General features: G+C 56.6%; 1 protein-coding gene across 3 annotated transcripts in view; it reads left to right on the forward strand.

Moving 5' to 3' along the window:
- The window catches only part of DCLK1 (doublecortin like kinase 1), a 158881-nt gene that overhangs the window by 62946 nt on the left and 79866 nt on the right, over window positions 1-16069 (forward strand). For all 3 annotated transcript variants that reach the window (XM_075562748.1, XM_075562747.1, XM_075562746.1), the window contains exon 4: window positions 11127-11226. In XM_075562748.1, coding sequence (XP_075418863.1) covers window positions 11127-11226 — 100 coding nt within the window. The remainder of the gene's footprint in view (window positions 1-11126; window positions 11227-16069) is intronic.

Consider the following 16069-nt stretch of genomic DNA (forward strand, 5'->3'; position numbering starts at 1 on the left):
GTTCAAGTTGTGTAGAGCACACAACTTCGCTGTCTTAACATAAACTGTTTTGTCAGCCTGTAAAATCCCGAGGGCCTACTAAACTCCAGCCCCTGTTTCTCTCTGGATGGACATGCAGTGGCCAGGCCGAGCGGACTGTTTCTGCCCCCCAGGTGTGGGGTGTCCTGGTGTGCATGTCCTGCTGGGAGCCCACTGCCCTGTCTGAGCCCTGCCATGCTCACACTGTCCCATGGGCACCCGGCTCCATCCATGGTGGAAGCCAGTGGCCAGGCCTCTGCACATCTTGATGGCCCGGAGCCCTGTGGTGAGATGGCAGCTGTAGGTGGACGCAGTGAGAGGCCAGGATGGGGTGCAGGCACAGGGTCGTGGCTCATCCTTTCCTGTCGAAGACCAAGCACATGCTCAGCTGGACCCTCACAAACACGAGCTTCCGGAGCCTTCACGCTGGGCTGTGACATTCTGTTTCTGCCTCCCCACTGGGCTCTGCCCCCCTCCCTCCAGGGCCTCTGGGGTTGGAATCCGCTCACCAGCAGGGAGCTGACCTTCAGTCAGGCACCTCTCCTTCCACCTGATGGCAGCCGCCACCAGGTCTCTCTGCCGCCGTGAGCCCCAGAGATGGCTCCCACCAGGACTTCAAAAGCAGACCTGCTCTCAAAGATCTTTTTGTCAGAATGAGTCTTTTTCTTCAGTGATGTTTTTGCAGCTGTGTCAATGTTAGCATTAGCTGCAGTCAAGCGTGGGGTTATTTTTAAAGTAGTTTTTCTTCCTCCCCCAAAATAATTTTGGAATTTAATTTTAGGTTGTGTTTGTAGTGAGTATTTCAGTTGTTATTGTTGGGCGCCGGGGCATCAGTTCCCAGTCAAAGCGGCCCACGTACAAGGGAATGAGAGATCGACCGGCCCGGGCCAGCCGCCCAATCCCAGTGTGTATGCCCGCCCACCTCCCAGAGGGGGTTCTGACTCACAGGGACCCCCGTACCCAGCGCCCTGGTGTCGGGGCAAAGCGAGGGAGCTTCACTTTTCCTTTGCATTGTGGCTTGTTTGTGAGAGTTTTCCTTGTTTAAATCTGTCTGATTGACCACAGGGTTACTGTGAGTGATTAACACGATAGCGTGTGCCCTGTCTACCCTTGGATCTGGGACACTGCAGGACTGCGGGGCTTGGCACGGTCAGGGGAAAGTTCTAGAACAGTATCAATTAGAAGTGGTTAAGCACCTTAGACTAAAGGCTCGTTGAAAACAGAAACTAACACCGAACTCCAAAGTCTTACAAGAGTCGCCATTGTGAAGGTGTTGATGGTGATGGTTATGGTTGTGGAGGGAGTGGTGGTGGCAGGATGGTGGCAGCAGTGGTGTGATGGTAGCAATAGGTAGAGGTAGAGGTGCTGACGCAGATGACGGTGAAGGCGGTGGAGGTGGTGATGGTGGTCTTGATGATGGCAGCAGTGGTGTGTTGGTGACAGTGGCGGTAGGCATGGTGGTGCCTGTGGTCATAGTGATGAAGATGGTGGCGGAGGTGGTGGGCTTGTGGTGGGGGTGGCTATGGCGGAGGTGGTGGGCTTGTGGTGGGGGTGGCTATGGCGGAGGTGGTGGGCTTGTGGTGGGGGTGGCTATGGTGGAGGTAGGGGTTTGGGTGCGGGTGCTCATGGTGGCCCCACAGGTGACAAGGGTTGGGGTGATGGCGGTGACGATGGCGAACTTTGTAGCTTTGGGAGCTCGTCATTTGAAAAATGTCATTTACTTGAGGAGGTGGAGTTTACTGTATATTAAGAGATCCCTTTTAATGTCGAGCTGCACAGTCAGGCGAGTGGATTAGAAATAGAAGTGCTTCACACAGCCAACTCGTACTTGGGTGCCAGGCAGCGTTTCAGAGATTCCTCCCGAGCCAGCACCATGGCTGTGGGATGCAGCGTCAAGCAGCCCACGAGATGAGACACGGAGCCCAGGCTTCTCTTCCTGCGATGATTCTCAGTCGTGAATCTCTTGCAAAGCTTCTAAAAGGTCTGCTTTTCCGCGGGAAAGCCGACACACTCACCTGTGCCCCGCCTGCCCAGGTCTGGACTGGGAGGGCAGGGCATGGGTGGGTGGGTGGAGGGGGCGCCTTAGCAAACAGCAGGGGGGGAAATCCAAAGGAACTGGACTCTGCCCACACCTGTTGGGAAGGGTCAGCCACGTGGTCAGCGAGAATCCCACTCACCTCATGGCGTCCATTCCCAGCTGCAGTGAGCCCCTCGGAGAGGGGCTTCCTGTGGGCCCCATGGCAGCAGATCGCTATGGGAGCAGGCAGCCTCGTCTGTCCCCATGGGGTGGCTGGTGTCAGCAGCCTGCTCCATCGCCAGCCCCATAAGAGAAGCTCCGTAAGGAGAAGCTAGCTGCTTTCCAATACTTTTAAGAACTGTTGTTGAAAATACACACTGCAGAAATTGTACGGCCATCGCCCCATCCACGGAGCCCCTGGCCTACCACACTGGTGAACAGCAGTGTCTTCATTCCACAGACTGCTACTTAATGGAAAATGGGCACGATCCTACTCATGTCGGACTCCAGACAGGCCCTCAGCACTCCGCCTGTTGGAGCCCTGGTGGCAAAGTGTTGCAAAGGCCAGCAGTTAGAAACGCCCAGCTGCACCAACGGAGACAGAGGAGGCTTCCGAGTCCTGTGAAGAGCCGCAGCCTTGGAACCCCACAGGGCAGCTCTAGCCTGTCCTAGAGGGCCGCTGGGGTCTTCGTTGACTCGCTGACAGAGAGTTTGGTTGGGGTTTGGTGGGAGCAGAAGTGCCTAGTTGGTAACCCGGCACATGCAGGCAAGGACATGGGATTCAGGAGTCAGAAGAGAAAGGAAACAGGAGGCAGAATCATCATGCGGAGGTTGCTGTGGTGTGATCTTGAGGGGCCTGTTCACTCCCCACACCTCCATCCTGAGTTTAGCGTGACGTTTTCTGGGCTAAAATCTACAAAGCAAAGCAAGATTCCCTGCTCCGTTTGACACCTGTGGCAGGGAACGGTTTCCCACAGAGGGAGGGAGGCAGGGTCTGACCCCGGCTGACTTGCGCATTGTAGGGACAGCCTCACTCTCACCTGCTCACACTACCTCTTGGGTTCAGTCCCTGCAGGTGACTGTGTCAGCCAGCCGCAGAGGGTCCCTGCGCACCCTGTGGACAGGGACCCTGCTGGCCTTGGCCGGGCTGGCCCACGTGCAGACACCTTGCTTCTGTGGAAGCCCGAGGGGCTGGGTGAGGGGCACGAGCCAACTGTGGACGCCCTGGAGACTGTCCACTGCAGGCAAGGGAGCGAGCACCCAAGACCATGGCCTATGGGGCTGAGAGAGACAGGGAGAGGGTGAGAGAGATAGAGATAATGTGCCAGCTGAGGTGTCCCAGAGAACTGCCACAGCCAGGAACGCCCCCAGGATGACCTGGCCCAGCCCCACCGCCCTCTGCATCAGCCCACGCAGAGGGAGTTCTCCCCGGCCTCCCATCGGGGTCGGCCCGGGGAACTCAGCAGTTTATCCCTGCAGACACCTCCTGCGACGGAGCTGCAGAGATGCCATCTTAACACGGCTCATTCTCGGATTGTCCTGTAAGACTGGCGGTTGGACCCTGGAGCTCTTTATCCGGCCAGGAACGCCCGCCAACATGCCCTCCGGAGGAGAGCTCTCCATCAGAGCTGTCTGGCCAGAAAGACAATCTTGGAATAGTTTGCTTTTCTTCCATGTGGGGGCCCCACAACGGAATGGCCCGAGGCCCCACGGTGCCGTGGTAGGGAGTGAAGAGACAGAAAGAGCGGGATGACCCGATGTTGGCACAAAGAGAGCGATGTTCTTCCAACTGTTTACAGTCGGGGTGTCCGAGCCTCCTGCAGGCACAGGTGTAACAGGGTGGGTGGGCACCAGAAGCACAGTGACAGGCGGGCGGGTACTAGAGTTAACTGAGGGCCCCTTACCCCCTAGTGTTGCAGGACCGGAGGCCTCAACCCGGCATGTCCCGTGCTATCTCCCGGGGAACAATCTGTGGTCAGCATCAGAAGGGAGTCAGTTTGCACCTTCCCTGTGGTAGACAATGGGACCTGATCTCTCAGAGACAGAGAGCCTCTGGGGACAGAGTAAGCGGCCACACAAGCAGGGGACATTTTTGTGGAAGCACCTTTATGGGGTGGGGGCTAGAGTGGGGATGATCCTCAGTCTGCAGCACATCTGTGGGGTCATCCCGATCACACCTGATGAGGGCCTCCCCCACCATCACCCACCCACCAGGGTCAGCCTTCCAAACCGCGGGGTGATGAGTGCAGAGCATTTGGCCGCACACATTCACCCAGCCCTCCAGTCTTCCACAGCCTGTACCTTTCTCAACAAGAAGGGAAAGATGGGGAATTAGAGGGCTTCCCCTTCTAGGTTGTCTGGTCACAGTGACCTCCCCGTGGGGGAGAGTAGAACTTCCCCCTGGTTTCCAGGTTGAAGGAGGCCAACTGCCCGCCCCCGGGGGGAGGCTGTGGGGCTCCAAGAGCCGGCCTTTTCTTTTTAATAAGCAGCCTGCTCTTTACCACGACTGCAGAGAGGACGCAGACCGCCCCTGGTGTTGGAGGAGGCATGACTTTCCACCCGCCAAGAGTCAGTCTGGGAACCCGAGGAGGAGGCGGCGCTGCCCTGTCCTGGGGCCGCTGTGAGCTGGCAGAGATTTTGGTGTTGGGATTTCGAATATCGGCACAGATGTCGCTCTGAGGACAAGGTGCCCCTGACCTGAGCTGTGACACTTTCAACTGTCACGTGTGTGTCTGAAAGCTGGGCTAGGACGACCACAGAAGGATTCATTCTTTTGGACTGTGGTCTTGGCCAGGGAGGTTGGTGGGACCGGGACTGCCAGGAGAGCCAGCACAGCTGTCCAGGAAGAGGAACAGCCAGAGAGCTCCTTGGAGATGAGGGTGACGAGGCTTCATCCCACGGGCTTTGGACACGTTGTCAGGGACCCGTCCCTGGAGAAGGACGCCATCCAGTTGAGGGTCAGTGAGAAAGGGAAGACCCTCAGGGACACAGTGACTGAAGCAGTGGGCTCAGCCACAGGGACGATGGTGAGGCTGCTCCAGGGGCCAGGCGGTGGCTCCTTCAGCTGCACGTGTACCCCCCGCCCCCACATACCCACCGAGGCAGGGCCCACTCCACCATGCCAGCACACTGACGGCATCTGGCAGCAAAGCAGGGTGGACATCTCCCAAGACCAGAAACGGGTGGGGCGACGTCCCAGGAATGGACTCAGATGGTCAAGTGTCAAAACAAGTCTCAGTGCTGAGTGCAGGCAGGAAACCAGGACCAGATGACGGGGAAGGAGACCCCCCCCCCCCGGGAATTGGCAGAACCAGACCTGGGAAGACGGGGACAGGGACCCCCTGGGAGTTGGCAGGACCAGGGGCTGTGCGTGCAAGCCAAGCTGTGACCAAGCTGACCTGGAACAGCCAGGGTACGTGGTCTGCCCGGCCAGAGGTCTGGGCACTATGGCCGTGGGTTTGCACAGGACCTAGTGCTGCGGGGGACGAAGCTTCCTTGGGGGTGGGCAACGGGAGCCTTCCCCTTTCTGCTGGTGTCTAAGAGAACGGGTATTAGAGGTCATGGTTCAAAAAGAAGCAGCCTGGTGGCATGAGGGTTAAGCACTTGGCCGCTAAACAAGGGTTGGTGGGGCTTGAACTCACCGGCCGCTCTGAGAGAGATGAGGCTGACGGTGCCTGTGAAGAGCCACGGCCTCAGAAACCCACAGGGGCCGCTCCACGCTGTCGTGGCGGGTCACTATGAGCCAGACACACTGTGAAACGCACTGCCATGGGGAAGAATCCCACCCCTACAGGCCCTCAAGGACAGGCTAGAACTGCCCCTGTGGGTTTCTGAGACTGGAACTCTTCCCAGGAGTAGAAAGCCTCCTCTTTCTCGTGAGGACCCGCTGGTGGTTTTGGACTGTCGACCTTGAGATTAGCAGCCAGTGCGTACCTACTATGCCACCAGGGCTCCTTGGTGACACACAGAGAGCAATGTTTAAAGCAAATCCAGACCCAGCAGGGACCCCATGCCCCGTCTGTCTGGCAGGCTCAGCTGTCCCTACGATGGCGAACAGTTCCAGCAGAGCTCACCGAGATGGATGAGAAGGGCTATCTGCCAGGTCTGACGATGAGCCAGTGAGATGGCGGGTGGCACTGGAGCGGCTCCCACATGAGTGGGGTTCCCCAGGGGGCAGCTCCCAAGAAAAGGCACCCTTCCACCAGAGAAGATGGAATCAGGCGGGCTGAAATTCAGGACACCGGGAGTCGAATCATCGCCCCGACTTTCCTTGGCTTTTACTTTGGTCACTTTTTACAACCTCACATTAAACAGAAAGAAAGAAATGAGACCAGGAAGGGGGGCCATCGAGGTGCTAGTGAGACCAGGGGAGGGTGGGGGCCAGGCCTGCAGGACTCAGCGCCCCCTGTGTGTGTGTGGGTGAGGCCTGGGACTGCAGGGCAGTATCCCAGCATGTCCCCTACTGGCTTGCTGCCTCTGTAACCCCGAGCATGGAGGAGGACGGGAAGCCCATGCCTGTCCCACAGTCTCACACGCTCCTGGGTGGGGCACATGAGGGCCTGGACGTGATTTCCGGCAGAGAATGAGGGGGCTGGTCTAAGCTACAGGGGGGCCAGGGTGGGGGTGGGGTGGACTGCTAACCCCCGGTCAGCGGTTTGAATCCACCAGTGTCTCCCCAGGAGACCGGTGAGGCTGTTTCCAGAAAGGCTTGCAGCCTATTAAACCCTGTTTATTGTCTCCGTGAGGTAGAATGGGCTCTGGACTCATGTTGGTGGGGTTTTGTTGTTTCTTTTTTTTTTGGAGGGGGGTGTTGCCTGAAGCCACAGCAAGGATTCAACCTTGCTGTTTTTTCAAACCTCTCCTCTCCTTCGATTGGGAATTCCTTTTGTCATCTGCTGTTAAGGGCCGCAGAGGTCATCCTGACTCACACTGACCCCATAGGACGGAGAAAAACTGCCCTGGGTTTCCATCTTGGTGGTTCAAACCCATCAGCCGCTCAGAGGGAGAAAGATGGGTTACCGACCATGTCAAGATGCACAGGGCTGGAGGCCTGTACAGGGCGGCTGTCTGGAGTGGGAGGTGGATGTGCTTTGTGGTCATCCTTATGTGTCCCTTAAAGTCCTGGGTTGTCCTAGTCAAAGTTCCTATTCATTCTAAGAGGGAAACAAATCAGGACCTTTAGGGAATAAAAGACACACTCAAAATTAAAAAGAACAACAAAGATAGCCCCTGCCATCGAGTCAATTCTGAGTCACATCAACCTTATAGGGATGGGTAGAACTGTCCCTGTGGGTTTCTGAGACTGTAATACTTCATGAGAGTAGAAAGCCCCGTCTTTCTCCCACAGAGCGGCTGGTGGTTTTGAAGAGCTGCCTTGCCGTGAGCAGCCCTGGATGGTAGCAGATCACATCACCAAGCCTTTCTTCTGCACGACTGCTGGTAGGTTAGCAGAGGCGTGCTTACCCTTCCCGAGACAGTCTGACCCGCACGAGGGAACATCTCTGGGACACCATGAGCCTGCAGTGGGTGTGTGACTGCTACAATGGTTTCATCAAATGAAGTCTACAGGGGAAACACGGGGCTCCAGTCCTGTGCCTGGGAACCCGCCGCTCCTAGATCTTGGGAGCTGGTTTCTCAGTTCAGGCTACCTGGTCTCAGATCACCAGTCTTTCTGAGTGTGGGTTAACCAGGCGGTTACTGTTAGTTTAAAAGAAAACCCGTCAGCTGGGTTTCTGATGATATTTGGTCCCCGGAGACGCAAGTGGTGAACATGGTCCACTGCTGACCGCGAGGCTAGTGGTTCTGGCTCACCCAGGGCGAATGGGAAGAGAGGCCTGGTGTTCGAGGTCTGAAAGGTCGACCTCTGAAAGCCACGTGAAGTCGTACTGCTCTGACAAGCGTGGAGCCAGGAGTCGGAGATCACGCAGCGGAATCCAGTCCACAGAATCTTTGCTGCTATGGGGAAGCATGGCAGGACAGCGGGGCAGGTATTGGGCTGCTAACTGCAAGGGTGGTGGTTCAAGCCCACCCACTGATCCTCGGGAGAGAGGCAAGGCTTTCTGCTCCCATGAGCATTAGTCTCAGGAAACCACAGGAGCAGCCTGGCACTGTCCTCGGGACCCGCTGATAGTTGTAGTGGTCTCGGTGGTAGCGTCCAAACACGAAGACTGTCACAACTTTATTAAACACAGCTGGCAGACTGAGCGAGCATGGCTGACTGAGGTGAGATGGCTGACAGAGACAAGATGGCTGTGTGAGGTAGAATTGTTTTCTGAGGTAAGGGAACATGGCTGACTGAGGTTCTGTAGGTGTCTGGGTTGATATGGCTGACTGAGGTAACATGGTTGACTGAGTTAAGATGGCTGACTGAGGTAGAATTGCTTTCTGAGGTAACATGGCTGACTTAGGTAAGATGGTGGACTGGGGTAGAGTAGCTAACAGAGGTAAGATGACTGACTGAAGTGAGATGACTTACAGTGACACGATGGCTGTCTGAGTTAACATGGCTGACTGAGATGAGGTGGATGACAGAGATTAGATGACTGACTGGTGTAAGATGGATGACTGAGATAAGATGACTGACTGAAGTAGAATGGCTGGCTGAGGTAATATGGCTTAGAGGTAAGATGGCTGACTGATATAAGATGACTGATTGATGTAAGATGGCTGACTGAGTTATAATGGCTAACTGAGGAAATGTGTGTGTTTTATGTAACATGGCAGATTGAGATAAGATGGGTGACAGAAAAATATGGCTGGCAGAGGCAAGATGGCTATCTGAAGTAAGAGGCTGACTGAGGTAAGATGGCCGACTGAGGTAGAATGACTGACAGGTAAAATGGCTGTCTGAGGCAACATGACTGAGGTAAAATGTATGACTGAGGTAAGATGGCTGACAGAGACAATATGGCTAACTGATTTACAATGACTGACTGAGGTAAGATGGCTGACTGAGGTAATATGGCTAACTGATTTACAATGGCTGACTCAGGTAAGATGGCTGACTCAGGTAATATGACTGTCTGATGTAAGATGGCTGCTTGAGGTAGGAGGCTGTCTGACGTAAGAGGCTTACTGAGGTCAGATGGATGACCATGGATGGGTGTCTGAGGTAGAACTGAGTCTCATCATTGTCCGTTTCTCCTATAGTTTTGGACATCTGCCTCTTCTCAGCCTTAATATTTCCACTTCTGCATTTTTCCAGTGTCTCATCCTTTATCTCTCTATTCACGTTCACTTCATTTTAATTGGAGCAAAATGCACCCCCTCCCCCGAGTCAGTAATTTCTACAATCCCAGTCAGGAGTCATGGTTACCATCTTCCACCGTCTTTGTCACAGATGTTCTGTCCCCGAAACGTCTCATGGATCCTTCCTGACCTGGCCTGCACAGCTGATGCTGTGAAAGAGACCCAGTGCTCAAGACCCACGTTCTCCTGTGTGCTGCTGTGCCTTGGCACCCGTTTGATGGCTGTGGATGGGTTTTTTACTCTTGCCCCTGGTGGAGGGCACATTTGTGGTTGTTGGGCACCCTGGCCTGCACGCTGACGCGTGGTGGCCCCTGGGGACAGAGCAGAGCTGCTCCAGTGGGCGTCTGGGCTGTCATCTCTGTGGGAGCAGGTGGCAGGTCTTGCTTCTGCAGACCCCGGTTCACACCAGCAACCTTTCGGCTAGCAGCCACACGCTAGCTACTTGCAGGGCTCTGGGGCTGCTTGGTGGAGGGAAAGGTGCCAAGTGGACAGGTGGCCGTCGGCCCACTTGACTGCAACCTGGCGTGACAGCCTCCTCTGCCACCCGAGCCTTTCCAGCAAGGAGCCGTTTGGTCCGTTCCAATTTGCACTTCTGACCTGGCCCCTCCGCTCCGGTGTGAAGCCGTCAGTGGGGAAACCCATCCGGAATGCAGAGCAGAAAGGACACAAAGCAGACCAAGGGTTCTGGTCATTCAGCCGTGTGTTTGCGTTCTCTCACGGACAGCGGGCAGTGAATGACCTCTCCCCGTGCCTTTGGGGGAATGCCAGCTGATGCTCTGGAGCAAGCCCCCTACTCCTCAGACTTGGCATCAGGCCCTTGGTGGTGGTGGAGCCCGGAGCTGGTTCCCACCACAGTGACCCCGTGCACCAGACCAGGACACCTTGCCTGGCCCCCGCCGTCCTCTCAGCGCTTGCTGTGTTTGAGCCCACGCTTGCCCCCACGGTGCCATCCACCTCCTGAGCGTCTTCCTGCTTCTTGATTTTAACAGCCTCCACTTGACCAAGCATGATGTCTTCTCCAGGACTGGTCTCTCCTGCCAGCATGGCCTCACGTCTGTCTTCTTCCAAGACAGCCGTGTTTGTTTTTCTGTAACTGCCCGGTACTTTCAACACCCAGCACCCCCGGCATCTTCAAACACATTCGTTCTTCTTCAGTTGCCACATTCATTGTCCGGCTTCCAGATGCCCGGGAAGCACCTGAGAGCACCCGGGCCTGGGTCAGGTGTGCGCCAGCCTCAGAGTAGCATCCTGGCTCCCCAACACGTCAGAGAGTCCCCATGCGGTGCGTCCGTCCGAGGATGGCCTGGCTGCCGCTCCCAGCAGCGCTGACAGGCCCTGAGCATGATGAACTCCCACCCACACGGGGAGTGGGGAGTCCGTTTGTCCCAATGTTGTCTGTGGCTCGGCCAGGAGGACAGCTCGCTCCCTCCTACCCCGGCCTGCAGTGTGTGCAGAGCAGGTTAAATGCACAGATGTTTGAGGGTTTTGCATTTTATATCTTTCTCCAGTAGTGAACCTCAAGCTGTGATTACCAGGCACATACGTGCTGCAGCGCCTCAGGAAGCACACGTGTGCACGCGTCGACCCTGGAGAGTTGCGAGCCCCCTCCCCCTGCCCATGTGGCTGCCTCACCCCCCTTCCCTTGTAGCTTCCCTTGGGGCAGTTACTGGTGGGCTTGCCTGCCCCGTCTTCCTGCACCCTGGAAAGGTTCCATGTTTATGAGTAGTAACATATGCCCGACGCTGGGCCTGTTGATTTCATTCGCAGGGGGCAGGGGGAGGGCGCTCCGTGCCGACCGCCCTGCAGCGCCTCATGTGTGTCTCTCTGGCCTGTTCTTTCCTAGGTGACGTGCCTTCAAGACTTCTTCGGTGACGATGACATTTTTATTGCATGTGGACCCGAGAAGTTTCGTTACCAGGATGACTTCCTGCTAGATGAAAGCGGTGAGGAAAAACACACACCAAGACCCCCCCCCGACTCCCCACCCCCGAAAAAAAAAAAAAGAACAAGTTGAAAGCCAGGGGAAATGTGAGGCCGGCTTTCAAAACGAGCTGTTATGGGGCCAAGATGATGTCAGCTCCCAGGTCCTCAAACCAGTTTCAGATCCCACTGCTTGCCTTTTCGTCATACAGTCTTTGATATTTTTCTTTTACTTTCTGATACAGAAAACAGATGGCGGCTGGGGAGGAGCTGTGAGCGGGCTGGTGCAGACCCGGAAGCAGGCTGGTGTAGACTGTGAACAGGCTAATGTAGACTGTGAGCAGACTAGTGTAGACCTTGAGCAGGCCGGTGTTGACTGGGAGCAGGTTGGTGTAGACTTGGAGCAGGCTAATGTAGACTGGGAGCAGGCTGATGTAGACCTGGGAGCAGGCTGGTGTAGACTCTGGGATCCTGTCCTCATGTGTTGTCCAACATTTCCCCACCTCGGGAGGGAAGGGGGTGGTTTCTCCCCATCCGTCTGTGTTCTGTTGGGTTCTGTTTTCTTGGGGCGGAGAAGGGGGCCTCTGTTGTCACAGCGTGACCAAAGGTGTCTTAGGCCAAGCTCTGACCTGGCTGGAAATGAGGCCCGAAAGCCTCATTGGGTAGCTTCTTCCTGCTCACTAATGGTGCGATGTCATGTCTGGCAGTATCAGAAAGGATGAAGGGGCCCCTAACCATTGAGAAGCTGGGCATACTGGTTTGTCATCTACCAGGAGTGGGTACGCAGGGACAGAAGCATCTTAGGAAATGACCCTATGATGTTGTAGGACATTGAATCCACTCTGGCTCATGGCAACCCTTCAGGACAGGGTCGAACTCCCTCTGTGGATTTCCAAGACCAACTCTCCATGGGAGCAGACAGCCTCCTCTTTCTCTTGCAGAGCAGCTAGTGGCTTCAAACTGCTGACCTTGTGGTTGCAAATGAACAGGAAAGACTGTCTTTCTGTCACTTTGGGGGTGCTATAGATAGCCGGTCCCCTAGTCTTGCGTTTGATTGACAGAACGTTCCCGGGAACGTTTAGACTTCCTGTCCTCCAGCTAGTGAAGCCCCCTGTGCTTGCTGGTGGTTGAGAGCGGACAGAGCAGATGCTCACCGATTCGCTCATTTCTGCATGGTCAGTTCGGTGGCACGGATGACAGCCTTCCAGGGTGCGACCCTCTCATCTCTCCTCCAAGTGTCTCCCTGAGATTCCCACCAGAGGGTCCCCATTGCTATTGTCGCCCTGACCCCACACCGACGTTCTTCAAAGAGCTCAGTGCAGCAGGCTGGTGCTCTGTACCAGGCCCACTCAACTCCCGTTAGCTTTTAAGATGACTTCGGGCTTATTGCCGGCTTAATATCAGAATGATCTCAGGGCCACAGTCTTGGGGCTTCGTGGACCCCCACAGCTTCACGGAGGCTTGGCACCATGCCACGGCTACTTGACTCTTTGCTCAAAAAGCTCATTGATGGTGGCCGAGCACCATCCAGTTCTGTCTTGTTGCAAAAGGGCCGTGGTCCTGGAAACGTTACCTCAGAATCTTCACCGGGCCACAGCGAGGCTTCCTGTACAGAACACAGAGATCTTGGCTCGACACCCAGTCGGTTCGGACTCTTGGCGCCCCTGTGCCCCCGGCACTAAACGCTGCCTGGCCCGGCACCGTCCTCTCAGTTACTCTGACGTCTGAGCCCATCGACCCAACTGCTGTGCCAACGCATCTTGCGGAAGGCCATCCTCGTTTCCCTGCCCCTTTACCAAGCAGGATGTCCTTCTCCAGACTGGTTTTTCCTGGCAACATGTCCAAAGTGTTTGTGACGAAGTCTCTCCATCCTCGCCTCCAAGGAACCTGGAGCGGTACTTTCCCACACAGATCAGTCTGTCCCTTCAGCAGTCTCTGGTACTTCCCGTGATCTTCCCCAGCACCACGACTCAGACGCATCCATCCTTCTTCATCGTCCGGACTCCATGCGCAGCTTCCACCTGCCTATGGGGGCACCTCCCCTTACGTAGGGAAATATGAGTGAGTTAAAAATATTGCTAGAAAACCTATCACAAGCACCCTCTGGGATTCCCAAAGCAGTTGCCACCACCTGCTGAGCCCATCTCTCTCTCTCTCTGCATTGCACTGAACTGCCCAGTGGAGGCCCTGGGGACCCACTGTTTTAATGGGACCTTTCTTTGAAGGACCCTGGGGAGACCAGGGCAAACGTGTCCGAGAGACGTTGTCTGTGGCCTCCACCGATCACAGGGTCGTGTGTAACCCATGCGTCGGTGAACGGGGCCGGCCCGTACTCTCTGACTGACCTCCTGTCACACAGCTATGGACCAGCCAGTGGACATGCTTTATGAAGTGGTCATGGGGGTTTGGCTAGAGGGATGCAGAAAGGGCACATCGGTTAGCTTTGGGGAAAGTGGGTGGGATACCTGAGCCCTGATGGCGGAAGGAAAAGTAGCGTGAAGTCACCTTCCCCTCCGAAGGTGGAAGCTGGGTGCCCCCTGAAACCAGGAAGACCCAGTGCACTGCCACCTGGGCCAGTCGGGCTCACAGCGACCTTAGAGCAGAAGCATCCCAGGCCCCGGAGTGGGTGCACGTCGGGCTGGGACCCGCATGGTCGGCAGTTCGAAACCACCAGCACCTCCTCGGGTCAAAGACTGGGCCCTCGATTCCCGTCAGCCGTTGTGGTCTCGGGGACCCACGGAGCTCGGCGTCAGTCGCACTGACTTGAGGACAGTGAGCCATCTTATGGGAGCAGCCAGCGTCCTCCCTCTCGCTCAGGCAGCTGGAGGGTTCGAACTGCTGACCTTGTGGCTAGCAGCCCAGGTGTATGCACTACCGGCCCGGGACTCCTGTCGGCTGTACCGGGAAAGAAGGAACAGCAAGAAATACGGCGTTGCCAGGAGCCCCTCACATGTCCAATATGAGCTTCGTGGCTGCACCGGGTGAGGAAGTTGGAGAGGGTCTGTCAAGGGCATCCTCTTGGCTCTCTACACGCCTCTGTCTCGTCTCGGATCGCAGCGGCTCTTCGGGGCAAAGGCCCGTGTAAACATATCAAGCCCGTCACCACGCAGACATCCACGCTCCCGGGGGAGACAGCCTTGCCATTCGTGTAGAACAAGAGAGCGTTAGGAGCACAGACAGGAGAGCTGACAGTACCGCTTTGAGAGAAATACACTGACTCCCCATCTTGAGAAGAGAGATGCTGGCCGGGCGGGCCCGGAGGGAAGCTGGGCCTGCTGCTTTGAGGGTGGGCTGTCTGTCTGTCTGTCACACCCGGACTGGAGAGCCGCTCAGTGCCAAAACCCCCGTGGCTGGGGGCTAGGCCGCTAACCACAAGTTTGGGGGTTCGGATCCATCAGCCTCTCCGTGGGTGCCAGATGAGGCTGTCTGCTCCCGTGAAGTTTCTGGCCCAATTTGTCCTCACCAGAGCCCTTCTCCCACCTCTCAGGGCTTGGTGTCCCACCTGTCAGGGCTTGGTACTCCCCAGCCACTCCCTGCCCATGAACCTGCTCTTCACAGCAGGCCCTGTGTGCAGGTAGACTTTCTGACTCATGCCGGCGGGGGTACTGAGACTGTCCCACAGAGTTCTTTCCCCTCACAGGGAATACACACGGATGTGCCTATGGACATGTGTGTGTGTGTCAGGCATGTGGGTCTCTCCCCATATGATGCTGGCTTACCTCACCCATCTATCGGAGTGTGGGAAGAGCCCTCTGTGTGCTCTCGGTGGCAAAGGTGGGCCGAGGCATGTCTGTGGAAGATGAGGTGGGTGCATGTGGGCGCCCCCCAACCCCCAGTCTGCACAGGAAGCTCAAGGCAAGGCTCTCCTCTCCAAGTTGCTGCCCACCACCCTTCTGGCGGCCCCCCACCCAGGACAGGCCGACCTCGGAGTCTCCTCAGGCATGGAAGGACCGTGGTGACCCAGCCACTGTCCCTGTGCTCAGGTTCCAGGGCTGCCAAGGTTGGCCTGTCCACTGTGAGGTGTGCAGCCGCATAGCAGACACGTGTGCAGGGTTGAGGGTGACCCAGAAGAGACAGAGAGACATGAGGGGACCCCAAACCCAAGCCCACCCTCGCTGAGCCCATCCCGACTCATCTCTACCCGAGCGGACACAGGAGAACCACCCGGTAGGGTCTCCAAGGCTGGGAGCAGCCAGCCTTGTCTTCCTCCCCTTGAGCAGCGGGTGGGTTTGAACTCCTGCCCTTGTGGCTGACAGCCCAGCGTGTGACTCACTGCACCACCAGGGCTCCTGAGAAGTGAGGCTCTGGTCCTTGAGCCTCCCTGGCCTCCCCTCCAGCATCTCAGCACATGGTGACTCCGGCCCCCTTGGCCGCACATGTACTTCCCGGGGAGGGGCGTGGGGATCTTGATTCTTTGAGCTCCTGGCAACCTTCCTGAGCAGCAGTGGACCTGTCCTAAGAGGAGTAACCCATGGGGAGGGAGGCTGGCGGATAGAAGGAGAATCTACATTCAGAGTTCACTTCGGGATGAATGTCCCCCGAGACAAAGCTCATGTGCAGGGCCGGCAATCCCCAGAGGCTGTGCAGGGTGTTCTCAGCGTGAGTCCATCACAGTCAGGGTTTTGTTTTCCATGAGCTGAGTCTGGCCAGGCCCGGCTTCCCTCAGCACCTGGATGCTTCATCCGACTCATTCCCTGCTGGGTGCATGGTGGGGTCCAGAACACGGGCTTCCAGACATCTGCAGGAGTCTCCCTCCAGCCCCGCCCAGACCTCCACTGGGCTCCCTAGCAACAGGGACTTCCCTTTGCGCAAGGCAGTGCTTCTGCTCGGTCTGTGCCCTGCTAGGCGGTGCTTGCTTACCAACTG

Source organism: Tenrec ecaudatus, chromosome 11 (genome assembly GCF_050624435.1).
Source record: "Tenrec ecaudatus isolate mTenEca1 chromosome 11, mTenEca1.hap1, whole genome shotgun sequence".
In the NCBI taxonomy this organism is placed as follows: domain Eukaryota; kingdom Metazoa; phylum Chordata; class Mammalia; order Afrosoricida; family Tenrecidae; genus Tenrec; species Tenrec ecaudatus.